Here is a 17,397-nt window from a genome sequence, read left to right on the forward strand (position 1 = left end):
ATTCTACAATAATGGTTTTATACAATATTTATCCTTGTGGGACTGACTTAGTTCACTCAGCATAATGCTCTCAAGTCCCTCCCATGTTAGGTAATAATTTACAGTTATTGCTCCTGCGTGCTGCATAGTATTCCATTGTGTGAATGTACCATAATTTCTCAATCCATTCATTTGTAGTTGGACAGTTGGGCTGTTTCCATGTTCTTGCGATGTTTTGCTTTGGGAAAATTTAGGCCAACAGTTCTTACCATCAGCATCTTCTCTCTTGTTCACCTTTTAGCACTTTGCATGAGGAATGAAGAAAGAATTGAAGGTGCGTTCCTTTCTCTTTTACACTCAGCTTCATGGAAAGGTGAACATATGTCTGTTTTACTCTTTTTTAAAAAATTATTTTTTATTTGTTTTACTCTTTTTATGCATTGCCTTCAAGTAAGAGGAGTGAAATCTCAGTTGCGGGCTTATTTTTGTTGTTAGGTACCGTTGAGTCGCGTATGACACCTGGACATTCTGTGAACAGACCTGAGCCCTAGCCTACCCTGTGTCATCCTATCATCCCTGACACTCTTGCGTCCACTGTCACAGTCCCTGTATCCATCTATCATGTCTCAGGCTTAGAGATGAGAAAAGTACCTGATGACTGGTAGTAGAGTGATTAGTCATCACAGCTTCCTGAAGCTTTAACAGAGGAATCGAATTGAAGCAGAGGAAAGAGCTGGATAATAGCGATGCTTTGGGCCTAGACACCTGCATAGTTAGCAACTTGAAAGACTTTTTTTATTCTTAGGCTCAGCACTTTCATCATTTGTTTACTTTTGGCTTGGATTAAACATATCAATTACAACTTATATCAAGGTTATTGTGAATTATATGAATATATGGTTTAGACTATCGGGTGTTAGGATTATCGGCAACCTTTGCTGTAGCATTTAGCGTCATTGAGGCTAACCTGCGGTTGTGGCGAAGAATACTGGATACACCCTGGACTGCCAGAGAATGAACACATCGGGCTTGAGAGAAGCGCAGTGCGAATGTATCTTAGAAACACTGCTGGTAAAACGTCATTCACCGCTTATACTTATCAGAAGGGGCAAGTCCCTGGAGAAAAGCAAAGAATCAGCAAATGAGAGGAAGACCCTGGAGGACATGATTTGGCCCAGTGGCTTAAACAAGGGGCGTGAGAAGAGCAGGGATTGTGAGCATGGCTCCAATCCAGGCAGAGTTTTGTTCAGATTTTTTGTTCTGTTGCACTAAAGTTGCCCCAAGTTGGAACTGACTCAACAGGATCCAACAACAGCTGGTCACCTAGGATGCTGCCTCTTTTTCTAGATATTCTGAAGAGAAGTACACCTCAAACAACTGAGTTTGTAGCTAGTTTTAGTGTTGGATATTATTACTATTGCTGTTATTATTATTATTATTAAAAAGCATTTTGGGGACCACACCCAGAAAACAATCGAGATCCCCGCAGGAGCTCAGGAATTCAACCTGAACGACCTGGGGAAGAGATTCTTTTCCAGAGCTTCCAGGTGCCTCCTCTGACTCCCTGATTTCTGCGTGGATGATGCTGAGTGGGAGAACCCAGGAGGCCCTACCTGAGCCTCTGACAAATGGGACAAGGAGCGGTGGTTAACCTTTCTCCTGCACAGCAGCTGGTAGACTCGGACCGCCAACTCCTGTTAGCAGTTCAACACCTAACCCACAACACTGTTCAGTAGGACGAGTTGTTGTTGTTAAGTGCCGTCGAGTCGCAGGTGATTCATAGCGACCCTATGAAGGAGACTCCTCGATGCTTGGGTGCCTTTCATCCTCTCTCCAGGTTCATAGGATTTCCGGAGGCAAGCTATTATGGAAGTGGACACCACTCCTCCTTCCACGCTTGTTCAATCGGGGAGCTCCACCCCACTCTCAGTCCGCACTGGGTAGCCAACCATTAACACATTTGACACATCCTGTCACAGTGTTCAGCCTCACAGCAACCACAAGTGACCGCGGGACGGCAACTTGTACACCAGGGCTATACGACCTAGAGGAATGTCTGAACAAAAACAATGAAAGACAGGCCCGAGGGCCACGGATTAAAAGTCACCCACCTTTGGGTTGGTAGCATCACTTTCTGTCCACTGGGCCAGCTGATCTCTCTCTCTATGTTGATGTTATTGTTGTTAAGTGCCGTGGAGTTGCAGGCGACTCATAGCGACCCTATGAAGGAGAGTCCTCAGCACTTGGGTGCCTTTCATCCTCTCTCCAGGTTCATAGGGTTTCCAGAGGCAAGCTATTAAGGAAGTGGATGCCACTCCTCCTTCCAAACTTGTTTTAATTGGGGAGCTCCACCCCACTCTCTGTCCTCATTGGGTAACCAACCATTAACACATCAGTGTGATATCAGTGTCACAGTAGGATGAGTAGCCTTTTAAAAATGGCATGATTTCAAATTCTAGAACATTTCAGGGGAAGACATTGGTAGAGGGTTGCCGTGCCTCAATCTTAAATGAAAATTCTTAATAATGGAGATTTTAGCACAAATGGTTGTGGGTCTTAGAGATGTGGAGCTAGAGTGATGGATGCCTGATATGGACCAAGGATTTATTCACCAGCCTTATGCTTCAGTTCGAGTGTGGAATGATAAAGAGTAAAACTGCCCAGTGCAAATCTGTTCTGGTAGAGAATTAAAAATGCCTCCCCCAGCATTTTTTTAAAGCCAGACTGTTTTAAATATCAGAGTGGTTGTACTTCGGCTTTTAGCTTATATCAGTCTCATTGCATCTTCCTTTCATTTAAAAGAGTGCTATAAAGAGGTTGATTCTGAACAAAACTATATGGGAAAAAAGGACCTTTTTAATAAGAATTATCATTCCCTCTTTTTACATCTTTCATTCTCATTAACCAGCTGAGAGCAACTGAAGTTTCAAGAATCAGCAATGATGATGATATTTATGCAGATAGAGGTTTCAAGTTCTAGGCACAATTTCAAGTTGAAAAGTGAAAAAAAAAATTAAGTGCATTGGCATTGACTGAGTTTCCAGGACTGATGGAAACTCAAAACTTTATCCATGTCCTAGACAAACATGGTCTTCATGGGTCACAGGCGACTAGACAGCACATAACAACATAATGACAACAATAAGCCAAACAGAAATTGGGTACCTTTTCAATTCTGTCTTCTTGTGATTTCTTAAAGTAGATGGTTGGAATCCCAAGTTCAGAGGCAGCTATCCACTGCAGAGTGGCTCGGAGTTCAGCATCGGGACACTCGGGCTCCAGGTCAAAGTTGATGACCAGCAGGCTTCGCTGGTGGCCGGCTGTTCCCCCAGGCAGTGCGGGGACGCGTTCTGAACAGACACAAGCGTAGCCTCACTATGCTGTGCATTGAGAGCAGGTTGGCAATTGTGTGTCAAAAGGATGGGAAGGTGGCTTACCCTCTGCGTGTTGTGAGTGTCCTTTAAGAATCTCCTTTTCTTCTACTAATTCACTTGGGGGAAAAAACAACAGTACACAGTTGGTAATGTTTAGGAAGAGTATGCTGTAAATGGAAGATGAAGTGATGGGGCTGTATTGATCTAAACACTTTTGAAGTTCTAGGTTGTTTTAGACAGTAAAGTAATGCTGGGGAGAGACTCATGTGACTGAAAGACTACCTTTGCTCTGCGGAAAAGATCCTCCTCTCAGAAAGGCAAAATCACCTTTCTGTAGGGGTTTAGTTGGGATAATTGGCACAAGAGATTGTTATGCGAATCTATTCATCTTGTTTTAGTCAACCTCCCCTTCTGGAAGCTTCCTTTCCAAATTGAAATGGACATGGAGAGATTTTGTAGGTTATTAATTCTGACTCAGGAATTTATCCATCTTTTCCATTTTACTTGCCTTTCAAAGGTCTCAATGCTTCTAACCTCATCCTGATGCTATCTTTTCTACACTCTTATAACAGCATAAATGTTGTTTTAATCTAGAAAAATATAATCCACCTAAATACATTTTTTTAAATAGGGGGAAAAGAACCAACTATAGAACTTAAATGATATAGCAAAATAGCTCAGTTAGGCTGAATTTCCTTTTTCCTTTCTCCTTATCCAATTGCAGTAGGGTGGGATAGTTTGAAAGAAAGGACCCATGCTTGAAATATTTCATTAAATATGGAAATTTTAATATTTGAGTCATTTTCATATGGCAGGAATTTGAGAGTCTTGTACAGAGTAGGAGGGTGGAGTGAGCAAATGTTTACAAAGCGAGAACATATGGCTTCACAGATGAAAGGAAGTGAACTCCTTACGAAGCTTGTGGTTGTCCTACATTTGTGTCCTATCTAGAAATTAGGGTACAAAGTGATTTTTCCCTTATGTTATCCTTTCTGTGACTAAGACTGAGTCGGAAATTCCACCTTAGTTCTCATTTTGAGAGGAGTCTGAAGTTGACAAGCCTCTATGCAGTCGTGTATTTTTTTTTTAATTTATTTATATCTCATTATTTGCAAAAGGATGATGGCCAGTTTCCCAAGGGTCTGCATTTTCTGCTCTATCTGTATGTGAGTGAAATGAGTCACAGTTGACAGATGGTAATTCCAGTTTCTGCTATTCTGGGTAGCAAGGTGCTGCTTGCAGGGAGGGGGCGATGGCTTCCCATGACTCCAGGCAGGCTGTGGGAGCCTGGGCTCACCCCATGGATTGAGACAGAAAATGTCGTTAAACTAAAGTATCTTGGGGGAGAAAGGGAAATTGACTCCAAAGTCGTTTTGCTTTTTGTTCTTTGGTTCTCCTTTGGAAAAAGAAAAAGGAAACCATAAAAATCCCCAGCTAACATGTTTGCTCATCTCTGCCTTTGAAGGATGGTGGTGTGGGACTAGAAAGGCTGCAGCACAGTTTTCAACCGCTATGGGGCCCGACTCAATGAAGAATTGAAAATGCTTTCACTGTGGGAAGTAGCGCAGGGAACAAATATTGCTTATACTTTTTCCTCGTTTTTGGAACACTTCAGAAATTTCTAAACAATAAGCTAATCCACAATGGTCAAAAATAGATTTCTATTTATTTCATTTTTCTAGAGGTCATACATTGTAGAAAGAGTCCTGACAGATTTCTCTGCCTTTCTGCACCCTCTCTTACTTAATTCATACTGTGCTTCTTTGAGCGCATTTTGCCTTTGGTCTTTTGGAAAGTCCCTCTGCTGTGGACAGCAGAGTCAATGAGTGAGTATGCTACATCTCCACCACAGCAGAGAAACATAGTAAGCAGGGATAAGCCCACATGTCTGTGAATAAAGCAAAAATGTGTCCCTTTAGACTATCTCCAATCCTAACAAGCTGTAGCCTTTCTTAGTTTGATACAATTTAAATGAATTTTTGCTTTTATGTATCCAGTGAGGTAAGATAGCTTTCACTTCTGACTCTACTAACAGGGTTTATCTGAAATAAGTATACCACAGGGAATGGATATAAAACACAAAAAGGGAGTATGGCAGGGTGGAGCCTAGTCTAGACCCGAGTTCTTGTTCCGGTGACCTAGAGTCCCCAGCTCTGGGGACCACAGTTGCACAGACATGCTGAACTCAGTTGCTGGGCATAGGCTGGATGATCAGAATGAATTACCAATGACATCGGGGGAGCGGGCTCACAATCACTGCATCTCGGTGGCTACTTACTGAATCATGGGAGAAGGTGGCATGGTTTCCTGATAAATGCCCAGGTCCACAATGCCAAGACTGCTAGTGGCACTACTGTTGCCATTGCTGACAAAGCAAAAATGTACACATTAATGCCAGTCTCCATCACCTGGGGCGCTGCCAACACTGACGTTCTGGCATTTCACGAGACTCTGCCTTTGGCCCCGAGGAGAGTATTGTTTTGACTCTCGGGGTGACTTTGAACAGGTTCACTCCAATCCAAACCCTTGCAGAGAACCTACACTCCACCCCAGACAGACTCAGTCACAGTCTGACCAAACTTTTTGGGAATAGAACAAAAAACCCCTGGTAAGTCTAACAGGATCAGGCCCAAACCAACAATAATGATAGTAATAATACCATGGATAGCAATGTTTCCTAATTTCCAAACTGGTGCTATAACTGTTGGTGGTCTGGTTGTGTGCCATGGAGTCAGAACTGACCCACAGCTGACCCTTCAGCGGGTTTTCAGAGGCTGTAAACTGCATGGGAGGATATCACCCATTCTTCTCCTGAGGAGCAACTAGTGGATTCAAACTGCAAGCCTTTGCGATTGTGGGACAGCTTCTTACCACTAGGGCCAGCAGCGCTCATGCCACAGCTGGTAGTGGTTAATAATTAGCCAGCTTCACTGTTTCCTCTCTCTAAATAGATTGAGGATATGCATCAAACAGCAAGAGATTCCGTGGACTTCTCTTCAGAGACTAACAGACATCAAAAAGCTGCTTTGTTTAGATAGTACAATGCTGATTTGTCAGCTTCTTGGCTACTAGAGCATAGAAACCAGTGGATTTCGGTTCTCCCTTTGCCCTTCAGGGGATTTTTCTCAAGGGACATTCCATAGGCTGTCACCTGGCATGTTTACTTATGAGATTCTAAAATTTTCAAATGCATCCCAGGGCAGAGGGGTGTGTGTTAGTGTTGTATAGCTCCCTATTCTTAAAATCTTTCAGAAAGAGCAGTACCTTATGTATTATTGACAAGGAGGGCTCATCAATTGCACCATTTTCATAGGATTCACAATCAACATGATATAGTTATTAGCCTGGCACTTAACTCACTGCAGGAACAAAGTAGAATTGAGCCAGTTCTTATGTCTGTACTTGGGAAACAGAACTCAGCCAAGTGTCACTAAACCTAATGACTTTCTGTACTTCCCAAGGCATCAGCTCTAGAGCTGTTTTCAAAGGGCAAGCACTGGAGTGCTATGCACAGGGACCATCTTCCCTTGGGACTGTCAACTAAACTCCCTCCATTGAAGCCCTAGCCTTTCATTTTCGGTGGGTGTATCAAATTCATTATTAACACAAAGAAAGCAGATTACCCACACATGCACTAGGCAGCAGTAACCTAACAGACTTCTGCTTTTAGTGGTAACTGAGTTTTCCTTGTCTCTTGCAGCCTTTTTAAAATTTAATTTTAGACAAATTGTTTAATATTGTGAAGTTTGTCTAAGCATATTAACAGGCTGAAACCTAAAAGACATTAAGCTTTCAAAGGCCTACACACCTAGACGGCGCTGAGCCACTTTCTCCCATTGGTTTTATTGGTCAAGCCTCAAGTAAGACTCTGGACAGAAATGTGAAGATGATTTTAGTGTTTTCACCTCACAGAGAGGATTTTTTTTTGGTTCAAGTGTTCTGATTGCCTCAGTCCCCCTAAATCTGATCTCTCATAAGCTCTGTTTTAGGGATTCCAAAGCAACGATCCAGAGGGTATGGGAGAAGAAAGGGCTGAAAACCAGGCCAAACAAAATAATACAGCGTGGAAAAACTTGCTTCCTATAAACTCAGCCTGTGTTGCATCTGAAATACAAATGAACCAGAAAGAAGGTATCAAATACACAAAGTACAATAGCAGCTCTTATTAAAAAAATTCACAGTTGTCTCCCCTGAAGGCACTAGCTAAGGCTTGCACAGAAAGTAATATTGGTGACCCTTAACGTTGGCCAAGGTAACTGGCACCATAATTAGACACCATGGTTAACTCTCAGGACAGACCACAAGAGCAAGACGTCTTGATCCTGTGGGGGCTTTCCTCTTTGCTCTGCTTGGGATCCTTTGCTGAGAACCAATACGTTGTAGTTTTAGAATCTGTGCAATGACCTGTTTCTCTCGGATGTCAAGTGAATAGCAGGTAGGTACCTCAGGGATCGCTCACTGAGCTGCAGGAAGCTACTTGTGTCGTCGGGGTTGTCGTCCTCATTGGCAAGCTGGGACCAGCTGCCCGAGCTCTCCGCACCGCTGCTCGCAGGGCTGGGTAACTCCTCGGGGTCTCTGGCTTCTGCGGAGACGTCAGCCTGTGCTAGGGCTGTAGCACCAAGGCTGTCCCTGCAGGTGGAAGATGTTATTATCAAGACAGGAAGAGCCAAATGGAAAGTTTCAGAGGACCATGCTGGAAGCTCCCCTGAGCCAGCCAGGCTTGATGGTGAGAAAGGTTGGATTTGGGAGTAGGGGAATACCCCTGTATTTTAATGCTGATCCTTCTGCTGGGGTCTTAGCTCCCACCTTTCCTTTTCAGGTTATTCTCTATTAGCTGTCCCTCTTGTCAATTAATCCCAAGCCAGAAGCAGCCAGCTAGACAGAAATTTCAGGACAGGCTTCAGGGAGAAGAACCTCATCGATCAATTGTTAAGTGAAATGCAATGCTCTTTGCTGGAACAGATGAATCCCAAAACAGGGGGCTGATCTAAACCAGGAGCTTGAGAGGGAAGAGATGGTGACAGGGGCTGCAGGTACAGACATCTTTAGAGAAAAAGACAGTGAAAATAACTCGGGAAATAACACAGCAGGAATGGACATTTTCCTCCAAGCACAGCCCACTTGCTTTAGATTCTGGCTGTGTCTGGCTTGGGACCTGATTTCTTTAGTGTCACCAGAGCCAGCACTGCTTGACTCGCAGTCCTCCTTCCCACAGTCTGTCCTCAGGCAATCTCGCCTACTCTCCTGTCTTAAGAAAACAGCTTCCAAGTCAGAATGGCAGCCAGGATCCTTTCCCTAATGCTGGTGCTCCTTTTTTCAACCGTTCTGAATATCTCTATTATGTTCCATTAGCTGTTGCTGTTGAGAACGGAGGAGTCAGAACTGACTCACAGCTGACTTTCCAGCAAGATTTTAGAGGCAGTTAATCAGACAAGAGGAGAAAGTGGTCAAATAACCTGGCCCAGACCCCAAAGAATCCAGACATTAGACTTCAAGGTTTGAGACTTCATCAAGCAGTCTACCATATTCACATTGTTGTTGTTGTGCCGTCAAGTTGTAGATGACTCATAGCGACCCTATGAATGAAAGACCTGGGCAGTTGTAAAACTTTCACCCTACAACGTCCCTTTTCAGCAGGAAGTAGCTAAGAGAATACGCCATCCCCTTTTCCTTATGAATCAGGGTGAAGTCTCTCTCAGGGAGGAGTGAAAGGAATGGCAAAGGACACACTGACAAAGGAGATTAATCAGAACTGGCTTTGACAAGCACTGTGGCAATTGGACAATTAAAACAGACATTCAAAGGGGGGAAAAAAAGAACGAATTGGGGGGAGGGTAGAGAAAACAGTGCAGCAATGAATGAATGAAAACCCAAGATCTCTGTAAATGTTCATTAAAACTAATAAAATTTAATAATAATAAAAAAACAACAACTTTCATCCTTTCTCCAGGTTCATAGGGTTTCTGGAGGCTAGCTATTACAGAAGTGGATGCCATTCCTGCTTCCAAGCTTGTTTTAAATGGGGAGCTCCACCAAACACTGTCCACCCTGGGTAACCATTATCACATTTGACACATCAGTGTCACAGTGTTCAGCTTCGCAGCAACCACAAGTTACATCTGTACAGTGAATGGACAGACCAGGGCTATAGGACCTAGAAGAATGTTTGACCAAAGCAACTAAAAACAGACCTGAGGGCCGTGGATTAGAGTCACCCACCTTTGGCTTGATAGCATCACTTTCTGTTCTGTAGGCCAACTGATCTCTCTCTATGCTGTTACTATTGTTAAGTGCCATCGAGTCTAACAACAACATTTTCACATTAGCATATAAAAATCAAATTGCATTGGGAAAGTCTACTGTCAGAGGCCTCTACAAAGTACTGAAGGGTCATGATATCAGTCTGAAGACTAAGGTATGCTTGATCTAGGCCATAGTCTTTGCAATTACTTGATATGTATCAGAAAGCTAGATGATGATTAGGGATTATGGAAGGAGAATTGATGCCTTTGACCTGCAGTGTTGGAGAAGAGTATTGAATATTCCATGGACTACTAGGAGAACAAATAGGTTTGTCTTGGATAGGGTGAAATCAGGCTGCTCTATGGAGGCAAGGATTCTGAAGCTTGGACTGTCATACTTTGGACATGTTGCAAGGAAGGACCAGTCCTTTGAGATGTCATGTTTGGAAAGGACAGAGCAAGAGAGGAAGACCCTCGATGAAATGGATTATTTCAGTGACTGGAGTAATAGGGGTAGCTATGTCAGACAGTAAGATTGACACAAGATAGAGCAGGATGATAGGGCCGCTATGAATTCCAAGTAACTATATGGCACATAATAATAATAACAATATTAAAGTCAATAGACTTGACATGAAACCCGTGTGTCCTTCCATTTTTCTCCTGTGTCTCTCTTAACTACTGACCTTCTCACTATCTTCCTGGATTTCTGGGCTAAGAATCTGTCAGTCTTTTTTTGTCTCTTTACACCCTACACTCAGTCATTTCTATGTTCTTCAAGTTCATCTGTATATCATCCTTCAATCAGTGACCAGCCCTTGTCTCTTGTACTTACTGAAATGATGCTAATTTGGGTTCTGCTGCCCTCATCTGTAACTGGTACTGTGTGTGTGGTAATGTGTTGATGTGTGTGTTGCTATGATGCTGGAAACTGCATCCCTGGTATTTCCAATTCCAGCAAGGTTGTCCATGTTAGGGATCAGTGGAACCTCCACACTAGATAGACTGGAGCAAAGGGCGGGGGGTGGGGGGACAGAGACTACTTTTTTTTTTAAACTTGAAACAACAGAATTTATTATCTACATTCTAAGGCCCAGAAGTCATAGTATCAAAGATTTTTATAGGAAGCCTTAGGGGATAATCTTACTTTCTTTAACAGTTTCTTGAAGGCATTTATAGTCCTTGGCTAATAGCTCCTTCATTCATGTTCAAAGCTAGCAAAATAACATTTTAAAACAACAATCTCTCTCTCTTTTCCAAATCTCCCTCTCCTTCTCTTTCCCTTTCCTCCTCTCTATCCCCTCTCAGATCCCATCCTTCTGTCTTTAAATCTTTCTCTGATTTTGACCTTGTTTCCTTCCTTGTAAAGGGTATTGTGTCTACCTGAAAAAATAAAAATAATGTCAGGGGTCCAGTGAAAATCCTATTGCTTACATCTGATTATAGTCCAATATAATGTGAGATAATGAGGTCCTTAGATTGATTGACATTCAAAATAAAACAGTGAACTTGGAAATGACAATGACATGATCACGAAGATAGTACAGGACTAGCATAGAGGGGTCACCATAAAGTGGAGTCAACTTGGTGGTCACTACAATGCAGCACAATCCCAAAGGCACACAGTTCGAACCCACCAGCTTCTCCACAGGAGAAAGATTCGCAGTCTCCTATGTGATTTACTGTCTCTGAAAACCTGCTGGAGGGTTAACTATGGGTTAATCCATGGTACACAACAACTACTAACAAATTCCTACAATTTTATATTTGGAAGGAACATCAAGGATTCACTGTAGGTGAGGATGCAGAGGGCACAGTGGTCAAATGAGCTGGTCAAGGCCCCAAGAGTTAGTTGTTAATACCAGACATTAGACTTTAAGTTTTGAGGCTTGACCACGTACTCTACCTTTCTCTCTTGTCTGCTATACTATTGTTTCAGTCTTGTAATAGCTTCTTTTTGTTATTGCTAGATAACTGTTGAGTTGGAATTGACCCATAAATGGACCCTCCTGTGGATTTTCAGAAGCAGTAAATTGCACAGGAGAAGATTGCCCATCCTTCTTCCCCAAAACAGCTGGGGGATTCAAACCACATGCCTTTAAGCTAACAGTGCAATCCCTTACCTTTAAGCCACTGGAGTCCCCTATAACTTCTCTAGTACCAGGATTTCTCCATGTCTGAAACCTTCACACTGCTGCCAGATCAATAGTCCCACACAGCAGAGGGGTCTGTACGGTGACCAGGAGCACCAGGGGGTGCCCAGCCCTGAGAACAACTGACCACCCATGGTTTACAAGGGCAGCCTTCTCTGTGTATGACGCTCCGAAGGTCGGAGGGGAGAGGACAGAGGGTTAATAGAGACAAGAAGGACAGGGAGATGTGGGAAGCATGAGGCCACAATGTGGGAGTGTCATCAATGTCATAAAACAACATGTGTGTGAACGGTTGAACGGAATACCGACTGTTCCATATGCTTCCAGTCAAATTCCAATGTTGCTGTTATGGACTGTCGCGTTGGAATTGACACACCGCTGAGCCTCCCGTGGATTTTCAGAGGCTGTAAACCGTAAGGGAGGAGATTGCCCAGCTCTTTCCTGTGGAGCAGCTGGTAGATTTGAACCGTCTGTCTTTAACGTGGCAGTAAAACTTCATACCACTGGATTACCAGAGTTTCCCAAATCACAGTAAAAAAGCTTAAAAATATACTGTGAACCACATGTGCAATTTGAAATATTCTAATAGACATAAGGAAAAATCAAAAGAAGAAGAAAAGGGGGAAAAGGAAATGAAATACCACCCTGTGGTTGAACAGCTAAAATAAATAACCTATGGATGCTGAGTGCCAGTGACAACGAGACTGGCTCAGGACAGGGCAGGTGCAGAGCCACACAGGGTCCCTATGAGGCTCAGGCAACTTGACAGCGTGTAACAACACAACAACGATGGTCAGTATGATTTGGTTCATCTGCCCAAATGCTTGCTCGGTTACCTAGGGTTAAACCTCCCAAAAGTTTGCTTTTGTGAACTTGTTACCTAGGGAATCTCACAATTTTTCCACCTTGCCCTAAAGATTCCTTTCTCATAGCATCCTGGGAAATTCCTTTCTCATGGCATCCTGGGTAGGTATGGTCTTGAGATGTGGATATTTCCAGCTTGTTCTGCTGCTAACAGTTAGTGAAAGGAGTGACAAAAGACGTTTACTTTTTCTTTATAGAATGTTGAGGTTTTCCTCTCAAATTTAGCAGAGAAGTTGAGAGAGTGGATTCAGTGAAAGAGACGGTATTTAAATTCTAGTGAGAGAAAGTTCATTGATGATAAATAGAAACGTTGCATATGGCTTTTGCACAAAATAGAGACAAGTGAGGTTATAGGCACAAATGAGGAGCGAACCAGAACCATTTGTTTGCCTAAAAATGACATAGAGAGCTCTTGTGGCTTAATGATAGTGTTGCATTGTTAACTCAAAGGCACGTGGTTCAAATCCACCAGCTTCTCCACAAAAAAAGATGCACAATTTCCTCCACTGTGATAGCCTCTGAAAACTTGCTTAAGAGTCAGCTACGAGTTGGTTCCAGCTTGATTATATACAATAACACCACTGATAACACAATTTCCTATAGTGACTGCTTACTATATTAGAATATCATGTTATTGGAAAAATTCACTCCAAGATATTTTCTACTAAAAAAATTCATCTCAGTCACTGACACAGAATATAGGTTTAAAAAAATGAGCCTGTCAGTATATTTTATCTCAATTTTATGCTCTATTTCCAGTAAATTCCAAGTTTCATGTCATGTCACAGGGTATTAAAAAAGAATAATGATTTTCCAACACACTAGTAGTCATTTTCTTTGGGCAGAAATGTATAGCTTTGCTCACTTATTTAGGACTAATGCACACATGCATAATGCAGATAGACTCAGATGGATTCTCTCGATTCTGGCCTTACAGTCCACACACAGAGCTTTAGGGAAACTGATGTCACATCACATAGGACTGCAGGATATCTGAGCTGGCAGGGGCCACCTCTGTATCCAGAGCAGGGAGGCCACAACGTCATTTACTCGCAAAGCACTTCCAAGATTCTGGCCATGTGTGTGGAGCTCCCTGATCAAAACAAGCTTGGATGCAGGAGTGGCATCCACTTCCAAAATAGCTTGCCTCCGGAAACCCTATAAACCTGGAGAAAGGATGAAAGTCACGCAAGTGTTGAGAACTTTTGTTCATAGCATTGCCATGAGTCACCCATGACTTGACGGCAATTAACACCAACAACATGTATCTCATCTGTGTTACGATTTACTGGAAAAGTCTTTAAATTAGACACTTGTGATTTTCTGAACAAAAGAAACTGAAAGTCATTACTGTAAATGAAAAACAAGAATCCCTTGTCACAAGTAGAAGAGAGCAATAAAGGCAAATCCATAATTACAATCAAAGCCGTCTTTCCAATGCTTTATATTGTTGTATGTTGTTGTTATGTGTTTTCAGGTCAGAGGTGACCCTCCAGAAGGTTTTCAGAGGCAGTAAATCACACGGGAGGGGACTGCCTGTCTTCCTTCCACAGAGTAGCTGGCAGTTTTGAACTGTGTGTCATTGGGTTGGTAACGCAGCTCCTTACCACGAGGCTACCAAGGCTCCCTAGTGTGGAAGTCCATTGAAAGAGGCAGTGCTGGTTGTCATTTGCTGTTGTCGAGTTCGTTCAGATTCATAGAGACCCTAAGTGCAGTGGAACGAAACACTGTGGGTGCGGCGTCATCCGCACGGATGTTGCTAAGTTTGAACTAGAGTTGCAGCCATTGTGTAATCCGTCTGTTGAGGTTTCTTCCTCTTTTTGCTGACCTCATACTTTACCAGGTGTGACCAGCTTCTCCAGGGCACGGTTTCTCCTGATAACTTGTCCAAAGGCATGAAACACAGTGTCCCCATCCTGCTTTCTAAGGAGCGTCTCTCTGTACTTCTGCCAGGACAGATTGTCCTTTTTTAAAAAAAAAATAAAATTCTTTTTTAAAAAAATTATTTTAATGAAAGTTTACAGAGACTTTGGATTTTCATTCATTGATTGTTGCACTCTTGTCCTTGCCCGCTCCTCCCCTGCCCCCCCCCGATTCGCTCTTCTCTTGAAAAGTAAAAGAAATCATGACAATAATACCTAATCGCACAGCCCTTTTAAACAGTTCTCTCCATCAGTTGCAACGCAGTATACATTGTTGTTGTTGTTGTTATGTGCCGTCGAGTCATTTGCGACTCATAGCGACCCTATGTAAAACAGCCCTAAACCCTGCTCTATCCTGTGCCAATCTCATTGCCTCTGACACACCCATCCCGATTACCCCAGTCACTGAATCAATCCACCTCATAGAGGGTCTTCCCCTCCTGCGCCATCCCTCCACTCTGCCCAGCATGATGTCCCTCTTTAAAGACCTGTCTCTCCTTACAACATGTCCAAAGTATGTCAGACGAAGCCCCAGAATCCTTGCCTCCAAGGAGCAGCCTGGTTTAACCCTCTCTAGGATGAATCTGTTTGTTTTCTTAGCAGTCCATGGTACATTCAGTACTCTTCTCCAGCACCACAGCTCAAAGGCGTCAATTCTCCTTCTATCCTCCCTAGTCATTGTCCAACTCTCTGATGCATAACAAGTGATTGCAAAAACCATGGCCTGTATCAGGCGCACCTTAGTCTCCAGAGAGACACCGTTGCTCTTGAGTAGTTTAGAGAGTTCCCTAACCGCAGACTTTCCCATCGCAATACATTTTTTGATTTCCTGGCTGCTGGTGCCAAGAATGTTGATCGTGGAGCCGAGCAGACTGAAGCTGTGAACAATCTCAATCTTTTCAGCATCCATCCTGATGCTACTGATTGGTCCACTGGTGAGAATTTTTGTCTTCTTGACATTGAGCCTCAGTCCATATTGAAGGCTGCAGTATACATTATTTTCCCCTTTTCTTTTGGTATTCATTGCCGTTACCTCAATTGAAAGGTATCCATTCTTTAATCATGATTTCAGTGGAAATTATGACATTTACTGGACTTACATGCCTTAAACATTATACTCATACACATATAGTTATTTGCCAATCTGTAGACTAAGAACATTTTAGGTTCTCTGAGTTTATGTTTTTATTTTCAGGAAATTAATTTCTGCTTCTATTTTTATTTTTGCTTTCTTTATATTTGAGTTTAATTTGATTATTCTTCTCTAGCTTGTTAGGTGAAGGGCAAGAGCAGTGATGTTAGATCATTCTTTTAAAATTAGAAAGAAAGGAACAAAATTCTAATTCATCAGCTGTTTCTTGAGAAAAAGATGGACAATTTCCTCCTGGACAATTAACAGCCTCTGAAAACCTACTGGTGGGTCAGTTACGAGTGAATTCTGACTCAAGAATACATAAAAATATGTTTCTAAATATTACTGAAATTACAGTCCATTGATTTTAGTGTATTTTCATTGAATTAAAAGTTGTAATTTCTCTTCTAAGTCTGCCTTTTACCAATATGCCATTTTAAAGCATGAGCTTGTTAATTTTTAAGAATTATTTGTACCTTTTAACTTGATTTTTAACTCTAAATGTTTTGAGACTTTCCCAGATATCTCATTTTTTTTAATTCCAATTTGAATAAAAGTTTATAAAGGAAACTGGTTTTCCATTCTGCCATTTAAATATATTTTGTTTGATGACCCACACGTAAAAGCACTCTTGCCCTTCCCTATGATTCTTGTTTCCATTAATCATTCTATTTCATCCCTTTCTTCCTTCTGAACAAAGAAAACTGTGCAATGACTAAGTCTTTGGTGGCACAGAATCCTACCAGCAAATGTCCAGGCTCATTTCTATGAACAAAGCTGTTCCCAACTATCCATCCTTATTTCCAGCTTCCCTTGTGTTTTGAGTTCCTTCCAACCCAATGGACTCATCTTCTGGGATCTCCTCTCACATATTTTGGGCATGTGGTCATTCCTTGGAAACGGGTATAATGCTTGGGCCAGTGAAAGAGAGGAAGACTTCAATAAGTTGGATTGATCTAGTAACTAAAACAATGGTTTTAGTTTAGAGCAGAGGTTGTGAAGATAGCATAGGATCAGGGAGGATTTCATTCTGATGTTCAGTGAAGGACTTTCAATTGTAAACCGTCAATCACCTTTTAAAGCACTTTCAAAACCAAGACAAGATTATATTGGCTTTACTGCTTGTGATTTTCCTTATTCCTTTTTGTAGAGCTAAGTTTTAATATTTGGAAACTCAAATGGGTCCATATATGTTCCCATTGCCAAGAAACTATGGACATGAATATGGAAACTATTGAACAGTGTCATTAATATCACATTCACACAATAGAATATTATGCAGCACTCAGGAGCAATGATGTAGGAAAAAAATACTACGTAACTTGGGAGAGGTTGGGGAGCACTATGCTGAGTGAACTAACACAGTCTCATAAGGACAAACACTGCATACGACCATTACTATAAAAACAGATAACTAGTACAACATTTACAGGAACTCAAGGGGGAAAGGGAAGAGAGGGGCAACAGAGGGGTGAGGATATATAGGGATGAAACCACAGAGCTGCATAGTTTGGTGGGAGAAGGGATGTGTGTGAAGCAATCAGTAAGGATCTGCACAAAAAGACAGGGTAATGATGGGCAAGGTGATTCACTTTATAATAGTGATTCATTTTATAAAACATAATGCATGATTTTCTATAAAGATGGTGCTAAAAACAAAGAAGGAAGCCCCCTCCCCTCCCAAAACTGAAGTCAAAGCAAAGGCATTAAAGGCCAAGAAGGCTTCCTGAG

The 17,397-nt window shown here is 42.2% G+C and overlaps 1 protein-coding gene across 1 annotated transcript in view; it reads right to left on the reverse strand.

Moving 5' to 3' along the window:
- SPHKAP (SPHK1 interactor, AKAP domain containing) overlaps window positions 1–17,397 on the reverse strand; it is a 122,080-nt gene that overhangs the window by 6,137 nt on the left and 98,546 nt on the right. Inside the window, exons 7-10 of the mRNA XM_006890326.1 lie at window positions 7,797–7,982; window positions 5,632–5,718; window positions 3,417–3,469; window positions 3,145–3,329 (exon numbers count right to left, since the gene is read on the reverse strand). Of these exons, the coding sequence (XP_006890388.1) occupies window positions 3,145–3,329; window positions 3,417–3,469; window positions 5,632–5,718; window positions 7,797–7,982 (511 nt within the window). The remainder of the gene's footprint in view (window positions 1–3,144; window positions 3,330–3,416; window positions 3,470–5,631; window positions 5,719–7,796; window positions 7,983–17,397) is intronic.

This window comes from Elephantulus edwardii, unplaced genomic scaffold (genome assembly GCF_000299155.1).
Source record: "Elephantulus edwardii isolate Elephantulus edwardi_28Jun2011 unplaced genomic scaffold, EleEdw1.0 scaffold00087, whole genome shotgun sequence".
NCBI classification, from domain to species: domain Eukaryota; kingdom Metazoa; phylum Chordata; class Mammalia; order Macroscelidea; family Macroscelididae; genus Elephantulus; species Elephantulus edwardii.